General features: G+C 39.4%; 2 protein-coding genes across 4 annotated transcripts in view; both read left to right on the plus strand.

Moving 5' to 3' along the window:
* Positions 1-2,090: 2,090 nt before the first annotated feature.
* On the plus strand, positions 2,091-8,166 carry pofut2 (protein O-fucosyltransferase 2; the record flags this gene model as incomplete). The annotated part of the gene is made up of 9 exons (XM_079170921.1): positions 2,091-2,266; positions 3,439-3,692; positions 3,848-3,992; positions 4,452-4,562; positions 5,157-5,223; positions 5,357-5,482; positions 5,826-6,006; positions 6,266-6,389; positions 7,163-8,166. The coding sequence occupies 9 exons, from the start codon at positions 2,091-2,093 to the stop codon at positions 7,314-7,316; spliced, it is 1,338 nt and encodes a 445-aa protein (XP_079027047.1). The 3' UTR covers positions 7,317-8,166.
* Positions 8,167-10,797: 2,631 nt separating this feature from the next.
* Positions 10,798-16,804, plus strand: part of abca12 (ATP-binding cassette, sub-family A (ABC1), member 12) — a 60,893-nt gene continuing 54,886 nt past the window's right edge. For 2 of the 3 annotated variants that reach the window (XM_079170388.1, XM_079170389.1), the window contains exons 1-10: positions 10,798-10,969; positions 11,431-11,508; positions 11,710-11,803; positions 12,970-13,120; positions 13,932-14,032; positions 14,198-14,271; positions 14,864-15,028; positions 15,157-15,350; positions 15,934-16,052; positions 16,313-16,413. In XM_079170388.1, the coding sequence (XP_079026514.1) occupies positions 11,443-11,508; positions 11,710-11,803; positions 12,970-13,120; positions 13,932-14,032; positions 14,198-14,271; positions 14,864-15,028; positions 15,157-15,350; positions 15,934-16,052; positions 16,313-16,413 (1,065 nt within the window). In that variant the 5' untranslated portion in view covers positions 10,798-10,969; positions 11,431-11,442. Of the gene's footprint in view, positions 10,970-11,430; positions 11,509-11,709; positions 11,804-12,969; positions 13,121-13,931; positions 14,033-14,197; positions 14,272-14,863; positions 15,029-15,156; positions 15,351-15,933; positions 16,053-16,312; positions 16,414-16,804 lie in introns of those variants that run through there. The other variant, XM_079170390.1, reaches the window with a different exon arrangement.

Genomic DNA, 16,804 nt, shown 5'->3' on the forward strand with positions numbered 1-16,804 from the left:
TCCTCATGTGGCCCCATGGGAAAAATAATTGCCCACCCCTGGTATGGACGGTGCCCTGTCTATATGTGTGTGGTACACGTGTTTAGGTGTCAGATTATGTCTGAAAAAATAGTTTATTTCTGTGAGTACATTTTGATTCCAGACTCTGAAACCAGGCCAGCTTACTTTATTTTAGCCGTCAGCTTTGTTCGCATGCAAACATTCTATAGTGGCTGAGACACCAGCAAATAACCAACATGGTGAAACCATTAAGTAAATCACTGCACATTGTTGTGGAAATGTATCATATCGTTCTTTTAGGTATAACTTGTATCGCTTAAACCTGCATATATGTAGATGAGGCCAACCAGACTCATTTAAAACCTAACGATAAATGATCTCATAGGTATTTCACCACCTAACCCTGTTCCCACGAAAAGGCTGGGAACCGACCTTGGTGTGTGCAGCGGCAGATAGAGGAGGACGACATCTGCGAAGGGAGGAGACGAGATAATGTGCATATACTCTGTTTTTGTCTATTCCTTGTTGTTAGACCTCCGAACCATCTGTGGGGAAAGAGCTCTATCCATTCAGCTGAATTAATATTTAGTGTCTGTTAAATAAATATGTTTTTATATTTTAAGAGGTTTCTCATCTCGATTATTTCTCACAGGGAGGTTAAAAAGATTATTGTCCACCACACACAGCATCGGAATTCCTCATCTCCAGAGTACTAGAAGTCATTTCATTCTCCATACAGATGATGAACCATTTGATCTTAACTGTATTGGAATCAGTGTATTGGTTTATTTTGTTTGCCCTTTAGCAGCCCCTAGTGGCGATTGTGAATAGCTGCACTGAAGAGGAAGTGAGCAAATAGTAAGTGGTCTATAGTGTGGAGGCGTTCACCTGGGGGAGGAGGTTGTTTATCAATGGTTGCCAACTTGCAATGGCAACACGCTGGGGAATATGCAGTGCAGGCAAAATTAGTCATGACTTCTCGGTTGCGTTATGGACCCTGAACCCCGAAGACCACGAGGTAACACTTATAGTATATTTCAGCTAATGTTACGCTGCATAAAGTGGAAAATGTGTACATTTGTCTCGTGTTCCTTGCGAGCACGTTGCGTCACAGAGGAAATAAATAACTCCCCTTAAACTGTGGACGCACTCTTAGTATATCAATGGGTTAGCCTCAGAATAGTGGAAATGAATAAACTACATATACATACGTAGAAATATACTGTTAATATCCTGTTCCCATTAGTCTAACTCCAAAGTGTGGCCCCTCTCTGCCACCACAGAGGTGCCTTTGAGCACTCAATATACAAGGAAGAGGACATTTGTAGATGCTCATTTCATTAACTTCTCACACGTGCAATTAAACATTGTTATGTTGCAACACCACACCCGGTATACTTTTATGAGCATGGAGTACAGAAGTGTACTGGGTAATAACTGAAATTATCTCTCCAGGTTTATTGCTTTACTCAAGCGTTAAATTATGGCTGCGCCTGCATTTCATTCATCAACAGAATTCTGCTCACATTTACATTTATATTTGTATTTTGGTAAATAAGCATGCAGTATTTACATGACTGTACATAATTGCTGCATTGCTAAAACGACGTGTTCTCCCTCAGATAGTGGCTGTTACAGCGAGGGACCTGCAGCATGCCAAAGAATTTGCCAAAAATCACAATATCCCTCGAGCATATGGAAGTTATGATGAGTTGGCGAAAGATCCAGACATCAGTGGGTTCTTTTGTCGACATCATTGCAGATGTTTTGGCGAAGCTTGGACTGTTTTGTGTTCATGTGACGACGGCCATCGGTCATTTTATTCCTTTCATATTACTTATTCTACTGTGACATGTCATAATTCTGTCTGTGAAAAAAGCCTGTTATTGTAATAATGTATTCATTTTCATTAATTCATTTAATTTAGTCTCTTGATGGTTATTTAAGCTAATAAACTCGTGAACATCTAGCTGGGTTGTTTGATTAAAATGTATTCGCAATTCCTTTTAGCATGCACGTCCCTCCTGGTTGCTCAGCAACTGTACAGACGCTTTTCCCACCCTTCCGGAAGTGCGTGGCTCTGAGGAAATATGGCGCACAGAGCAGTGCATATACCAGTTGTATGCATTGCTTCAATCTATTCGTTTACTGCGTTTTATTTGTCGATTCTCGTCGCTTTTGCAGCATTTGAAATAGCAAACGCCGACAATGTGTTCAGTGCAAGCCACACGGCTACCGTACCTATGGCTGCCGCTAGGGATCTACGGTGAGTTTACATGTCACTGTTAGCTAGCAGAATGACCTTATGCTAACGGTGGGATGGTCGTGTGGGTGTGTGTGTACGTTACAGCTTTATATTACACGCTTAAACTGTTAAAGCTGTATGTCTTCACTTTCTAATCCCGTTTGGTTGGCTCGGCCGCTTGTGTCGATAAGCCCTGCAGCCTTGACGAGGGGTAAAGGCTTAACGTTACCTGACTCCATGCAAAAAGATGTCAGTTAAATTATTTATTGCGCATTAGAACCACACACTCTGAGTAGAACTGTCTCTTAATACAATGTGCAAGATAGCATTGTGTTGTGTTGAATTTCGGCGTATAAATGGTTCGTTAAGAAGCACCAGAATCTCCTTTATTCCCGTCCCTTACAGCGCAGGAGTAACACTGGGATAACGTGGTTTGTTGATGTACATCTGAGGGGGGTTGAAATGCTTGCTTGCAGTCGTCTCCCCATAAGAACTGAATACGAACGATGGTGCTTTAAATGTCTTAAAACGTGTATTATCAACATTTTACATTTTTCTGCCAATAATTTGACCTATGCATGTTTTTTACTATAAAAGTCAACACCTGGAATAAGGATACAATGTAATTGTGCTTATGACTACGAATTAAACAGAATAGCAGCAAATGAGACCACATAAATACATTGACCATGGCATTACTTTAACCGTTTACAACATAATACAACTATAAATGTAATTCTGATGCTTTGACATCTCTGTATGTCATGTCTTGGCACTATTTTGTCTGTGGCATCGTTAGAATATGTTAGATTTCATTATCCAGGTCCATCAACAAACCACCTCTTAAATGTTGGCACAGGATGTGAACTGCCTGGATAAGAGAGGCTATTTAAACCACATACTGCCTATATATTTAAACCACAAGATAGAAGGAATAGATTTCTTAAAAGCTTTAAATCATGGCTTTCCAAAGGTGCTAGAGTAAACAAGTTATCAGCTATGACATATATAGCCCAGCTTTTGTTATTGTCTTACCATGATCCATTTTCAATTGGATCACGGTTGCTTTATTACTGAATGTGCTAGGTTTCATAGCCGTCACTCTTTTGTTCGCTGACCAAAGAGCCTGATGCTGCTTTGTAATCCCTCCAAAGCTTTTTCAAAAGATCTCATGTCCTCTTGTGTTATCTCAGGTACCTTTTGTACGACGTGAACCCCCCGGAGGGTTTCAATCTGCGGAGAGATGTCTATATCCGCATGGCCTCCCTGGTGAAGACTTTGAGGAAGGACGGGGACGACTGGGTATTGGTGCTGCCCCCGTGGGGTCGTCTCTACCACTGGCAGAGCTCCAACGTCCACCAGATCCGCATCCCGTGGGGGGAGTTCTTCAGCCTCACTAGCCTGCAGGCCAACGTGCCCGTCATTGAGTATGAGGAATTCATCGCTGGTGAGCTTTCCCTCTTGGTGACCCGGACTACAGTTACATTTGAAACCTTTTTTTTAATCAATACCAATTGTTCTTTTGTAAAATGCACAGCGACCACTTTTTAAGTCAGCTGTTAAAACAGAGTGCTCAGTATTTTTTTCTTCCCTCGGATCTAGAAAATGGAGGCCCATTTATAGACCAGGTTCTGGTGCTGCAAAACTACGCTGAGGGATGGACTGATGGGAAATGGGAGGAAAAAGTTGATGAGCGGCCGTGCATTGACAAGTTGATGTACTCCAAAGATAGACAGGGTTACTACAGGTAAAAAAAAATGCTCCGAAGCCCACAATTCAAAACACAATTTCTTCTCATTTGCAGTAGCAATGCAATATAATGTATTACATTCTTATAGCACAGTGAAGAGTAAGGGTGCAGAGTTCATGTGGTAGCTGCATGTAGAAGTAGTTTGAGTTTGACACCAGAGACTGTTTTTTTATCCTGTTTTGACGGGACAATCTTAAACCCTCCTAGTTGTGATGACACAGATGTTTTCTGACTCCTTTTTCTGTCTTGCCTTCCTTTGTAAGAGGATTCTTTATTGTTTATTTGTTTCTACACAGGAGATTTATTGAGCCTAAATGCCACAGAACATGAATTGTTATTACTTATAACTTAGTAGACCCTCCTCAGACAGTGATGGATCACATTCACAGTATTTCCATATTAATGATATCCATCTCTATCGTCTCTTCTCCATCCGTCACCAACTGTCTGCACCAGGGGCTGGTTTTGGGGCTACGAGGAGACGAGAGCTCGAAACGTAACGTGTATATCAGCCCAAGGCCATGCCTCCATCATGGCCCCAGTTCTTCAGAAAAACATCACAGTGACGTGAGTCTACAGAGCAACATGCTGATATAAAACGCATATAATATACACATGCATGCACAGTGTATTGACATTTGTCAAGCAGCAATGCCCGGTAAAATGTGCCTGCAGGCGATACATAATGATTAATTTGTTTTGTTCCCTGGGTGAATTAAGTTCTATTGAGCTGGATGATTATCATTAAACCTTACCCCCTTGTTTGCCTTGACTCGTAGCATGAGAACAAGCACCTCATTCTACATGAACATATGATTGGTCTCTGGCTTTATCGAGCGCTGCTATTTCAGGAAAGCTACTGAAGTTCAATTTAATCTGGAGCTATTAACCACTACTTAATGCCACTGTGCACTTACACAAACTACCAAGATGATAATACAACTATAACAATTGATCATATGTGTCCAAACTCATCAGTCTCTTGCTGTATTAAGCATACATCCTCAGAAAGGCGGCGGAGCTTTCGATTCTTCTCTCTGTAAATAGCTGAAATGTGATCTGACTTCATTGTTATCTAATCGGGTATTGCTTACAGATTGAACTCCTCTTCGATCTCGATACCATCATGGATAAGCTTGTTTGTGCTGCGCTGTTTTGCAGATCAGTTATGCTTGACCGAGCAGAGACACTTCTCCATGATCACTATGCTGGAAAGGATTACTGGGATGTAAGTCAGTCAATGGGCTAATACCACACATTGTTTAGTAATGTTGGTGTAGGTATTAGATGGCATATTTGTGTTGATATTCCTTCCATAACCTGATGGCGGGAGTCTCTGCAACTGTCTGTGTTTGACGTAGACCCGCCGCAGCATGGTTTTTGCCAAACACCTGAGACTCATAGGAGACGACTTCAGAGAAAAGTACCTGAACTCTACAGATGACAGAGACCATACCGTTTACAGTGAGGATTGGACTCGCATGAAAGTGAGTCAGTGTATCTGAATGTGGCATGATTATGTGATTGGACAGGTGGACTAGAGGCTGTGGAAATGTACAGTAGATTATCCAGTATTCACCATGTGAGTGAGTCATTTAAGACCTGGCTTGTTCTGATTTTTGGAGCCAATCATGTCACCAAATCAGATCAGTCAATCGCACCCTTTACTTCTCAATACCTGTTTGTTTATCTGTGTGCGCTATTTGAGTCTGAATTCCTTGACTTTGCAATTTTTATAGATTGCAATTTCTCCAAATTTCAGCCCTTTGATGATCACATTTTAAGCAGTAATTGAACGGGGAGTGTGTTGTGTCTTTATTTTCTCCTCAGGCCAAGCTTGGATCAGCTAAAGGTGGTGCATATCTGGGGGTCCACCTGCGCAGGAAAGACTTCATCTGGGGTCACAGAGAGGATGTACCAAGCCTTAAGGGGGCCGTGAAAAGAATGCGCAGCTTGATGAAGAAGCATAAACTCGACAGTGTGTTTGTTGCGACAGATGCAGATGAGGAAGGTAATGACATACCGACACATTCAGAGACAGTTTAAGATTTATTGTACATTTGAATGATTTAAGGACTATTTTATTTATTATTTAAAAGGCCATTTTTTGTGATGATGTTTTTTTTTTAATTGGGGAAAATGTTTTCTTGTTAAAACATTGACACAATAACAAAATAATGATGTGTATTATAATGATAATAATAATGCTTTATATAAAATACAATCACAGTCATGCTTTTGAATCCTGTTTAATCTTTGTCATTTTGTAGAATTAAGGGAGCTGAAAGGACTGTTGCCAGACATGGTGCGGTTTGAGCCGTCCAGGGAGGACCTGGAGCTCTTTAAAGATGGAGGGGTGGCCATCATTGACCAGTGGATATGTGCCCACGCAAGGTAAACTAGTTGTAATTTTGTACATGTATTCATTACATGACGAGTAAAATAACAGTTTACTATGTTTAACATGACAGGTTATTAATCAGCTAACTGGTATCAGAAAATAATTCAACCTTCAGAAATTTGTTCTGAAAAAAGTTCACTTAACCCCAGACTCATCTAGCACAATCGTCAGAACAAATACATTTATCTAGTACTTGTGTTCAAATACCTGCAAAACTAATGTCACTCAGCAGCCTCAGCTGTACTCTGTGTTTGATGCCAATTAGCAAAAAGAAAGAAGCTAACTAGCCAACTAGAGCTGAAATACTGATTAATCACTGAATAATAAATTAATCTTTTGCTTAAAGTAAATATTGTCTTATCACTTAATTTTATTCCCAGAGTACAGAATGCGACATTTTAAAGCTAATATTTAAAACAAAATTCATGCCACCAGCACCCCCCCCCCCCTTCCCCACAGGTTTTCGGGCTTGTCACCTTTTTCACCCCTTATGAGTTTGCAGGTATGTTTAAATAACCAAAAGTAATTATTGAGCAATTATACCTGTCATTGCATTTTACCCCTTGGCCTATTTGGAAACTTTGAACACCGGGTAACTCACACCCTTGTCATTGTTATACCTAAGCATGGAAAAAATGCTGCTCCGTGACATGCAGTTAAAAAAACCTCCATGTGTCATCATGCTCATGTGATTTTCCAAGGTACCTGTTATCTGTTGCATCACTGTTTGCTTTTGTTTTTATTTCTTCATTTATTTATTTTTCAGATTCTTCATAGGAACATCAGTGTCCACCTTCTCTTTTCGGATCCATGAAGAGAGGGAGATCTTGGGTTTTGACCCCAAAGCTACATACAATCGTTTCTGTGGGGACACTGAAAAAGAATGTGAACAGCCCACACACTGGAAAATAGTTTTTTGATGTGACCAATCCCTTTCCCGACACACGCAAGTGCCGAAAGCAGTGTTAAAAGTGACATATATTTGTATGGAGTATACAACATATTTGAAGTGTTTTATGGTGTATTTTTTACTTAGTTGTGCAATCAGGTCTGTAGTGACCACTGTGACTGAACCGTATGCTCAAGATCGGGCAAACATGTGTTACTGTAATGTTCAACCAGTAAATCTGCAAATAGTTTTTTTGGGGGGTTGTATGTTGAATGTGGATCTTTCATGACAACCTGGTATTTTACAAAATGTCTTATATTTATTACCACCACTGGTGAGAAAAGTGTCTTTGTAATGACTGCAGCAAAAACGTTATATGGCAGAATTCTCATTTTATCATTTCGTGAGATTCAAAGATGTTGAGCATCTAAACTTTAAAAGTGCTACATTTGAAATTCAGAGCACTGTAGAGCAGCAAACATCAATTTGTTATTGTAAAGATATAGTGGAGTAATAGCGTTCTGAGAAGGGAATGAGGTCAATATATTCCGAGCTTCTCTGTGCTTTGTTTATGTAGCCGGTTCGGACTCACGTGCTTGTTAGTGCATGTGAACCAGTGTGCCCACTGGTACGCGAATTGCCACCGATCTGCACTGTGCTCATGCAGTGGTTACCACTGATAACACCACGCACACCCACGGCGTCGACACAGAAGCGTAACCCCCAGGTTAACGCTGTTGTCTCTGTCAGCACTGTTTCCGTTGGTTGCACGGTTCTTGCTGTTAGCCACGTTAGCTTCTAGCCGCTGGCTCAGTTGTCGCCAAGTTGATGGATGTGTGGAGGAAATCCCCCAATCATAGATTTACTCCGAATTTGAAATTTAGCACTTTTCTTTTTTTTTTTTTATATATATATATATATATATATATATATATATATATATATATACAACTTGGTTTTTCAAAGATAGCACCACATAAGTATGAAGGAGCATTCTGAGATCAGGACCATAGTATGACGACGATGCATTTTTAATTAAAGGTACCCTGTGGAGTTTTCTTGTAAAAAAGTAAAGTTGTTTCCTGTGTTTCTTACCACAAGTGTACGTGTGTAACTGTTTGGTCTAAATAACTTGTGAATGCATTTCCCTTCAATATTTTCATTCTTGTTTGCTAGCATTCTTCTTCTTCTTCACTGTCTTTTTAAAGCACATTACTTAGTTTCTTAGCAAGTTATTGTCGCTGACTTTCGATCAGTGGATTAGCGTAAGTGTGTTGCATCACCTCACTCTAGTGCACATGTGCCCTTGTGCCTTTGCACATGATACAAACAACAAGGGGATCTGTTCACTAAAACACTACAATCAAACAGTGCACTAGTGGTAAAATAAACTCCACCGGGTACTTTTTAAGATAGAGAACCAGAAAGAAGCTAACAATTTGTTAAAAAGAGCTCCCTTATGCTTGTGCTTCCACCAATCAGTGTTTGTGTGAAATAACTCTCCTCCCCTTATTTTATATGTTTATGCAGTGCCAGTGTTAACAATAGTTTCATTTGATTACATTACAATATTGCAGATGTGGGAAAAGTAGGAAATATGACAGACATCATGAATAACAATATCGTGATGACCTTTGATGGTGCTCATTTCTTTCAGCCTCTTCTATTTGTATGTGGCATTGACCATAATAGTGTTATTGCTAATGACACTCCCATTGAAGGGATTTGAGATGCCGCGGGGGAGCCACTGGGTCGGGTCAACACTAGCCAGCCATGACGCTGTTCTGTTACAACACGCTATTTTTTTTCCCCCATTCCTGAGGATGTCTGCATTTTGATTAAAATCTGTCTGGAAAGGGGCATCGTCTCAGGACCTGCTTTGTACAGTAGTTGTGTAGTTTTGATGTTGAATAAAAAGGTTTTCACAGAAGAGTTTATACATGGCAACACATTTGTGAACATGAAAACAAAGCTGTTCTATATTTTTGTATCTCTATATCTCTTGATCTTAACCAGATTGAATAAACATCAGAAGTTTAGAAATGATGTGGAAACTTCATTGCATAAGAGGTTATATCTAGTCATGTCTGTACTTACTCAGAATCCCTGTACCACCAAAGAGCATCTTTTTAAAAATAGGAGAAAATCGATGATGAGATCATTTAAATACATTCTGACTATGTATATCCATGTCATTGAAATATTCTCTGAAATGTATAATTCCCAGTAATGGGAGTGTTATTGATCGTGTGTATAAACTACTCACTAAACAAGTACAAAATAAAAGTGCTGCTTAAGGCAGTTTAAATATATGGGCCTTTTATATAATGTCAACCGATTCAACATTAACATGTAGTCATTAGAACAGCAGCAGACATTTCTGATATCGCTCTATGTGTCTTTGTACGCTAAATTTGTGCAATAGTGGTGAGCGTAATACAAGGTATCCTTTTACATTATTCGTTAGGTCCTCCTCTAGTCCTGTGGAAACCACAATTTAATCCTAAAAAACTCAACATCTTTTCAGAGCCATGTTGGAATTCTATTCCCACTGCGTCATGCTTGCCAGGAGCTCCCACACTTTTTCCTGTTTTGCCTAAGTGTCTGATAATGGAATGAATCTACTTAACCCAACAGGCAGAGGTTATAACTGTCATAGAAGGAGTTTACCTACTCATGTCTTTTGTCGGTGAAAGTTCTTGCTCTACTCTCAGGAAGTCCAGGCTCTACTCTAAATGGAAAATGTCACGTCATTCAGCATTGTTTGTATCAACAGTGGTATTTATGAAGGCCTGAGGCCTGAGCTCACACAGGATATGTGAGGGAGAGTGAGGGAGAAAATGACAACCACGCTTCTGTTGCATAAAGAGCTGTTTTTTTTCTGGCTGAAATCTTCCCCCCCTCTCCTCTACTTTTGTGTAAATGTTTAAATTTAATTATTTAGTTTTTTATTTATTTATTTTTCTGTTGGCATAACTTGGATTTATTTCGTCTTTGTCCTCTCAACATAGTCATAAGATGAATATGCATTGTTTTTTTTCTGTTGAACCCCCATGTGATTTGTTTTAAACCCTCCACAACAACATCTTCTAAACCTGGGTAATTGACTGTGTAATGTGATGCTTGGCGTTGCCCCGTCCCCCTTAATTTGATGCTCTCCCTTGTAGAACAAACATGCATTTTTGCATGCCTGTTTTATAACCGTTTAACACGATTGGCAATCTTAATCACCATATGAAAAACCTCACAATGAGTCTTTATTTAGTGTAGGCTAATCCTAAAATAAACTTGAATCATTCCTGTCACATCCCGTTACGGCTAACAGGTGCTCTGTCGAAGTCTGTTCCCCCGTTAAAGCGTTCCCCTCCCTCCGGACACCGGTGCATTGTAGACCCGCGGCGCCTCTCCTTTGTCTCGAGCGGGCAGGTTGCACCTAGAGCACACGCCCTTCCTCGCAGATTTAAGTTGTCGCGCACAGGTGTTGCGACTCCCACAAGCTCAAGGAACAGAGAGCGGAACGGCTGTGGTTAATTTGTCCTTTGCAGGTACTTCTGCTTCATTCTGTTTCTGTTTGTGAGCGTGAATCGACTCTGTTTACTCCCGTAACCCGACTGACGTTAATGGAAAGGGCATAATGCTCAGACAACAAACCATTTGACCAGTTAAGAGGATAGACGAAACCAGGTAGGTTAAATGGTTCATTTGTATCTTTTATTATTCGATCAAGAATGAAGTCATCTTTTTGTCATTCATACGTAACTTCATGTGGATTCGTGATGAGCTTTCAAACTTTGCCACCTCTAGTTAAATACGATTAATGTCAGTAAGAATTTGATAATTGTGTTCTTTATGTTCTATCTCTAGGTTATGACAGTATTTATCTGTTATATCTGGATTATTAGACTACTGTACAACACGTTATTTACCCTGTGCTACAGTTGACAAATGAATCTTATCACAGGGTCTACTCAGTTGTTCTGGAGCTTTTGATCACACTTTCATGTCCATGATGGCTTAAAAAAAGAACTTAAAATCTCAACTACATATATACATTATATAACAGAACCATGCTTATACACAGCAGTATACATGTAGCTTATTGACGGATGGATGGATCCTTCTCATACATTTTGTCTTCATTTTAGCCTCCTCTACTGATGGCCTTCTTCCGGCAGCTGAAACTTCTTGTCTGGAAGAATTGGCTGGCAGTCATCAGACGGCCAGTAAGTGACATTAAAGTGCAATGACTACTGTAATTTGAATTCCATAAAGAATAACTACATTACATAAACAACAGCACCTGTACTGACGGGATCCTCCAAATTTCTGAAATATTGAACCATGGGATACTCAAAATGTACATATTATTTATATACACCCTTGATAAATTGATAGTTACTGTTTTATGATATCTTGTGTTATAGATATGGTCCGTGACTCTGATCCTCTGGCCTCTGATCCTCTTCATAATCGTTGCGGTGGCCCGCAACAACTTCCCTCCAATAACAAAAGAGACATGTAAGTATCCAATGTCAATAGTCTTTCTATTATGCAATCAATTGCAAATTGATGATGCTTTACAAACTAAAGAAACTGCAAGCAACCGGAATAAAGATCTCAACAACCACCTTAAATAAGTCACAGCCCTGACTATCCTAACTAGCCCCTAGGCTAAAGTAAAGATCTCCAATTGCCTAAAGTTTGCATTAACACAGTGTAATTGGACCTGCACTGCAGGATTTTTGTTTGGCATCTTAAAGGATTGCAGCTAGACACTCAGACATTCCAATTGCACAATCAAACTGAAACTTGAATAGTTCTTCAGATCAGAGCCTATCCCCACACTGTTGACATGCAGGTGTTTGTATTCCTTTATTTGTGTAAATGCAGTTGACTGAGAGGACATTGATTTATCTGCAAAACAAAGTGTGGGTAAAGGTGCTTTAAAGAGGGAGCGTTAAATACATATGCCCGCCTTTGTGTCGCCATCTACAAGAACAGATGAGAGTTGAGTATTTGGTTGTAGACGTAAGGAGTGGCAGAGACTGCAACACACCACGAGCCTTTCACTTACCAGTGAGTCTGGTTCTTAAGCAAATTGGCTGCAATCTCAAAAACATATATTTAATAACAGCATCAGCATTTAATGCACCTGCCAAGAGTGATAAAGTGTTTAGTTTTTGCATTACATACAACCTCGGTAAAATTAACAATGAATTAAGGAATACCTTCCTTAATTCTGGTATTAATTGTAACCAGTTAACCCCTTCCACTTTCGTTTGTTCAGTTTTTTTTTGGTCGATAATATTCTGTGGAATGACCAGCAGTAGTCTTGAATCAGGTAGTATCATGTTGCGAATTACAAACACAGAACTATTTAGTGCTAATAAATCATTCCTTGTGATCATAACAGAAACGTACAATAACAAAAAAATTCCATTAGATTGTCCTTGTTGTATTTAGAGGCACGTGCTAACGTGAAAGTTGAAGACTAATGATAAACTACTGAAAAAAATATATTCCGACATCAAATAATATGTTTTCTTTTGCTATTGTTGAACAGCAGTATTGTTCTTAAGTGCTGAAATATGACATTAGCACCCTCCTAGGTTTTAGTTTTCATTGTGATTTAATAAACTACAAAATAGATGACATTATTACAACTTTAATATTGTCTCCTCCAGGTTTTGTGAGACCCCGAAACCTGCCCAGCGCAGGCATCTTCCCTTTCCTGCAGACCCTCATGTGCAACTCAGACAGCAACTGTCAAAACAAATCAGGCTCTGTGGACCCAGCTGCATTGAAATCAACTATGAAAACCTCAAAGGATGTGAGGTACTCCCATTCAGCTCTACATATTGTACATGATCTATTATCTGACCTGTACTGCAGAAAAAACAAACAAATATTGATTCTATTTTATTTTTTTCATTTCTGATATTTATACTGCTTAATTATATGTCAACATTGTAAACATAGTGAATGTCTCTAGTGGCTCTATTGGTGTCATATGATAGATATGAAAAAAAGTGTGTGCAGAGGACCGTTGAGTCACAAAGGAGGGACACACCTCACCATAGCAGAATCACATGACATGATTAGTGAAAATCATGGAAATTTACCAACAACAGACATTCTCCTCTGGGTGAAAACTGAATATACATTAACATTTATTTTAGAATAGCTATTTTCTTCTTTTATCTACTATTAAGTAGTAGATGACTGATAACTTTCCTTTTTTTTTTTTCGTACTGTATTTTCCTTTAAAACAAACCTGTAGACACTTGGAGTTGCATAAACGTAAGGGAACTACAGGCATCTCTTATGGAAACCTGTCTACTATGTTGAAGATCAAGTGTCAACTAGTTCAGTTACTGGAAATGTAATCGTTTTCTCTACTTTTGTTTCGTACGCTCTTGTGCTGTCACTGAAATATGAATTCCAGATGCTTAAGCGATGGTGTCAGGTAGAAAACCTGTTTGTTTAACCCTCAACCTTCTGATGAAGGGTGGATTACACAAATCACCACCCCACCTACCCTCTATGGAAAAATCCTTGAAGAGAGAATGCTGTTAAAAATCACATAATATATTTTGTTGAGCACTTTTATATTGCCTCCTCTGATCCCTTTGATTCTGTATTACAGGTCAAACTTACGGACTCAGGGGATAGATCTGAAATTTGCTCTCCCCAAAGACGCCAGAAAGGATCCTGCAGCACTGATTAAGGCCTTGACCAACCTTTTGGGTATGGGTACTGTATTTTGTTTTTGTGTCAAGGAGCCCCATTTAAGTTTAGGCACACTTTTCTGAAAAATGTGACTTTGTTTACTTCCGCCCCTTGCATTATAAGGTGATATTAGGCATTACTGTAATTCAGCCAGCTTTTCAACAGTGTGTTCTTGTATTAAAGGTTCATCTCACCAAGGAAGCTCGAATAATGCCTCTCGCATGAACGCCATGAATACCACTCTCCTGGGAAATGAGGTGGGTATTGTGATGGGAAAAACGAAACTGCTGAGAATAAGGAACAGCCTTCTTACTTAATCAAGTCCCATAGGATTGAACCCTTGCTTGGTGTCTTCTGAATCGGTCATTGTTAAGAGCAGACAATCCCGTATTCTCTGACAACAACAGAAAATGCTTTTAGGAAAGGCTAGAAGGCTTATTTAAAATTCAAATTTCCTTTTATTTTATTTCCTCTTTTATACGTGACACTGTGGAAGAACATTGAAGATTGCCAATAAAGATTCTGAAACTAGTACAATTACAATTCAATTGAATCTCTAGTATTCAAAGCCTTCTAAAATGACAACAGCAATATGGGATAAAAACAAGTATTTAAAACTAAAGCTTGCAATATGTAAGTTATTAGACTGGTTTCCAAAGTGAATAGTGAATACTAAGGTATATGGTAGATTGATTTATTTAACAATTCATTGATACAGTTAATAATGGAAATGTAAACAATGTGATGTGAAAGCACAATCGCCATCAGTGTTGTAATCTGATCATATTTTACGGATTTACCTTTTGCATGAATACCATCATTGCATAATGCATAACTGTAATCTGGCAGACCTTGAGCAAAATGCTGGAGTCAGCAAACCTGTTGAAGAGCGCCATCTGCAAAATGACGCTGCCCATGGTAAACACATCGGCCAACTCCTTCTCCCACGCTGCGGTCACTTTCTGCAAGTCCAACAACACTGTGTTAGAGGTCTCGCTCAACACACTCAACCAGGTGTGTGTCTCTGTTTGTTTGCATGGATTTATCAGCTTGTTTTTACCAGGACAGTGGGATGACGCTAAGTTCAAACTGGTGCAGTCACGTTTTGTTTTGTTGACTCTGAAATCCCCTCCGGTTGTCAGATACTGACGGATCTGATGCTGACGAAACCAGATGAGATGATGTCGCTGGCCGGGGCTGCGGTGTTGGTCTTCGATCGGTTGCAAAATCAGACCTCACTGTGGGAAAACCTTCTAGCTATTCCCCGGCTCTTCTCTTCCAGTTCTGGGGACCAAGTGCTGGCCGGCGCGGAGGGCCTACTCACCAACATACAGGGGTGATGTACTTTCAATGATGGAGAAATTAAAAAATGAATGAAGGGAAGCTCTATAAAGGTGTTTATTTATTTAGTAAGTTTAGAAAAGAAAAAAACACATGAAGGGAATAGTAGAAGTATGCTGTGTTATACTAAATATTTGATAACGGCACCGGCACGTTGTCTATCAGTGTTATGGTATAGTCCACCGTTAGCATGGCTCATTTAAACAGTTTGTAAATCCTGTATTCAACTTTACTGTTTGCTTCATGTTCTATTGGTTAAGAATGTCCTAATGAATAGTTTTAAGTGATTACGTGAAGTGAATCACCTGACTTTAAAGAGCTGCTCGACAGATCTTTTAGTATGGTTTAAACATTTATATGTGAAACCCCATACGCTATTGGCTGTTGTGGTATAAATGCATTCCAGGTTAGAAATAAATAAACACCAGGTCCAGCCCTGTTTGCAACCCCACAATATCTGAGACTTAAGGATTTAGAACAGAGTTCTAAAGAACAATATGTGTTTGTCAAATTATTAGTTTTGTCAAACGTTTGCTGCAGATTCTGTCTAAACGTTTTTCACCCCGTGGTCTCTCTAGTGCTTTGCATGTCATCCAGAGCATTATGCCTGATGCCGGTGCCTCACTGTCCGCGGTGCATCCACTCCTTGCTGGAGGCATCAACCTGATCCACTATGCTCAAAACTGGCCCGGCAAAGGTGACTTTCCCTCAGCTGTACCGAACATACCATACATCAGCCAGTGTTTTTTATTTATTTCATGGCTATAATGTATATTAGATTTATATTTTTATAAATATGGAGATACTTTCACCACTGATAAGGCTACTTAATATACCCTAATGTTACACTGTCATTTCTTAAAATGCTGAATCACAATAAAGGCATGAAGCCCTGTTGCTGGAAGCCACAATGCCATTGGAATGTAACATCTGACCCCGTGATTTGATTCTGCTTAGATGTGTCCATTTCCCTCGGAGAGGTTGTCACGTTGCAGAATGACTCACTAAGTGAAATGGTAAAACGTGTTCTACAAGAGGTCAAAATACCACTGGACAAGGTACGTGTTGACTATCGTCAAAAAATAGACATAACACGGCATGCCGCGCTATGAAAATTAGATTTAGATTAGATTTGTGTAATTTCATATCACACATTGTAAATATCAAGGCTAAAGTAAAAGCGCAGCAGCTCTATCGTCAGGGTTGCCAAACTGGTCTCAACCCACATGCTGAATTAGCTGTTTACCAATGTTTCCAGCCTTAATGCTAAGCTAAGCTTACAATCTTTTTGCAGTAGCTTCATATTTAAAGGACCAATGTGAGAGTGTTACCTGCATATACATTCTAAGTGTATTTTCAAAAGCTATGAATTTGATTAAACACTGGTTTGACTACTGTGTGACAATTTGCGGTAATACATATTCCATAGATGAGTTACTACTTTATTAA

This window comes from Pholis gunnellus (genome assembly GCF_910591455.1).
Source record: "Pholis gunnellus genome assembly, chromosome: 12".
NCBI classification, from domain to species: Eukaryota; Metazoa; Chordata; class Actinopteri; order Perciformes; family Pholidae; genus Pholis; species Pholis gunnellus.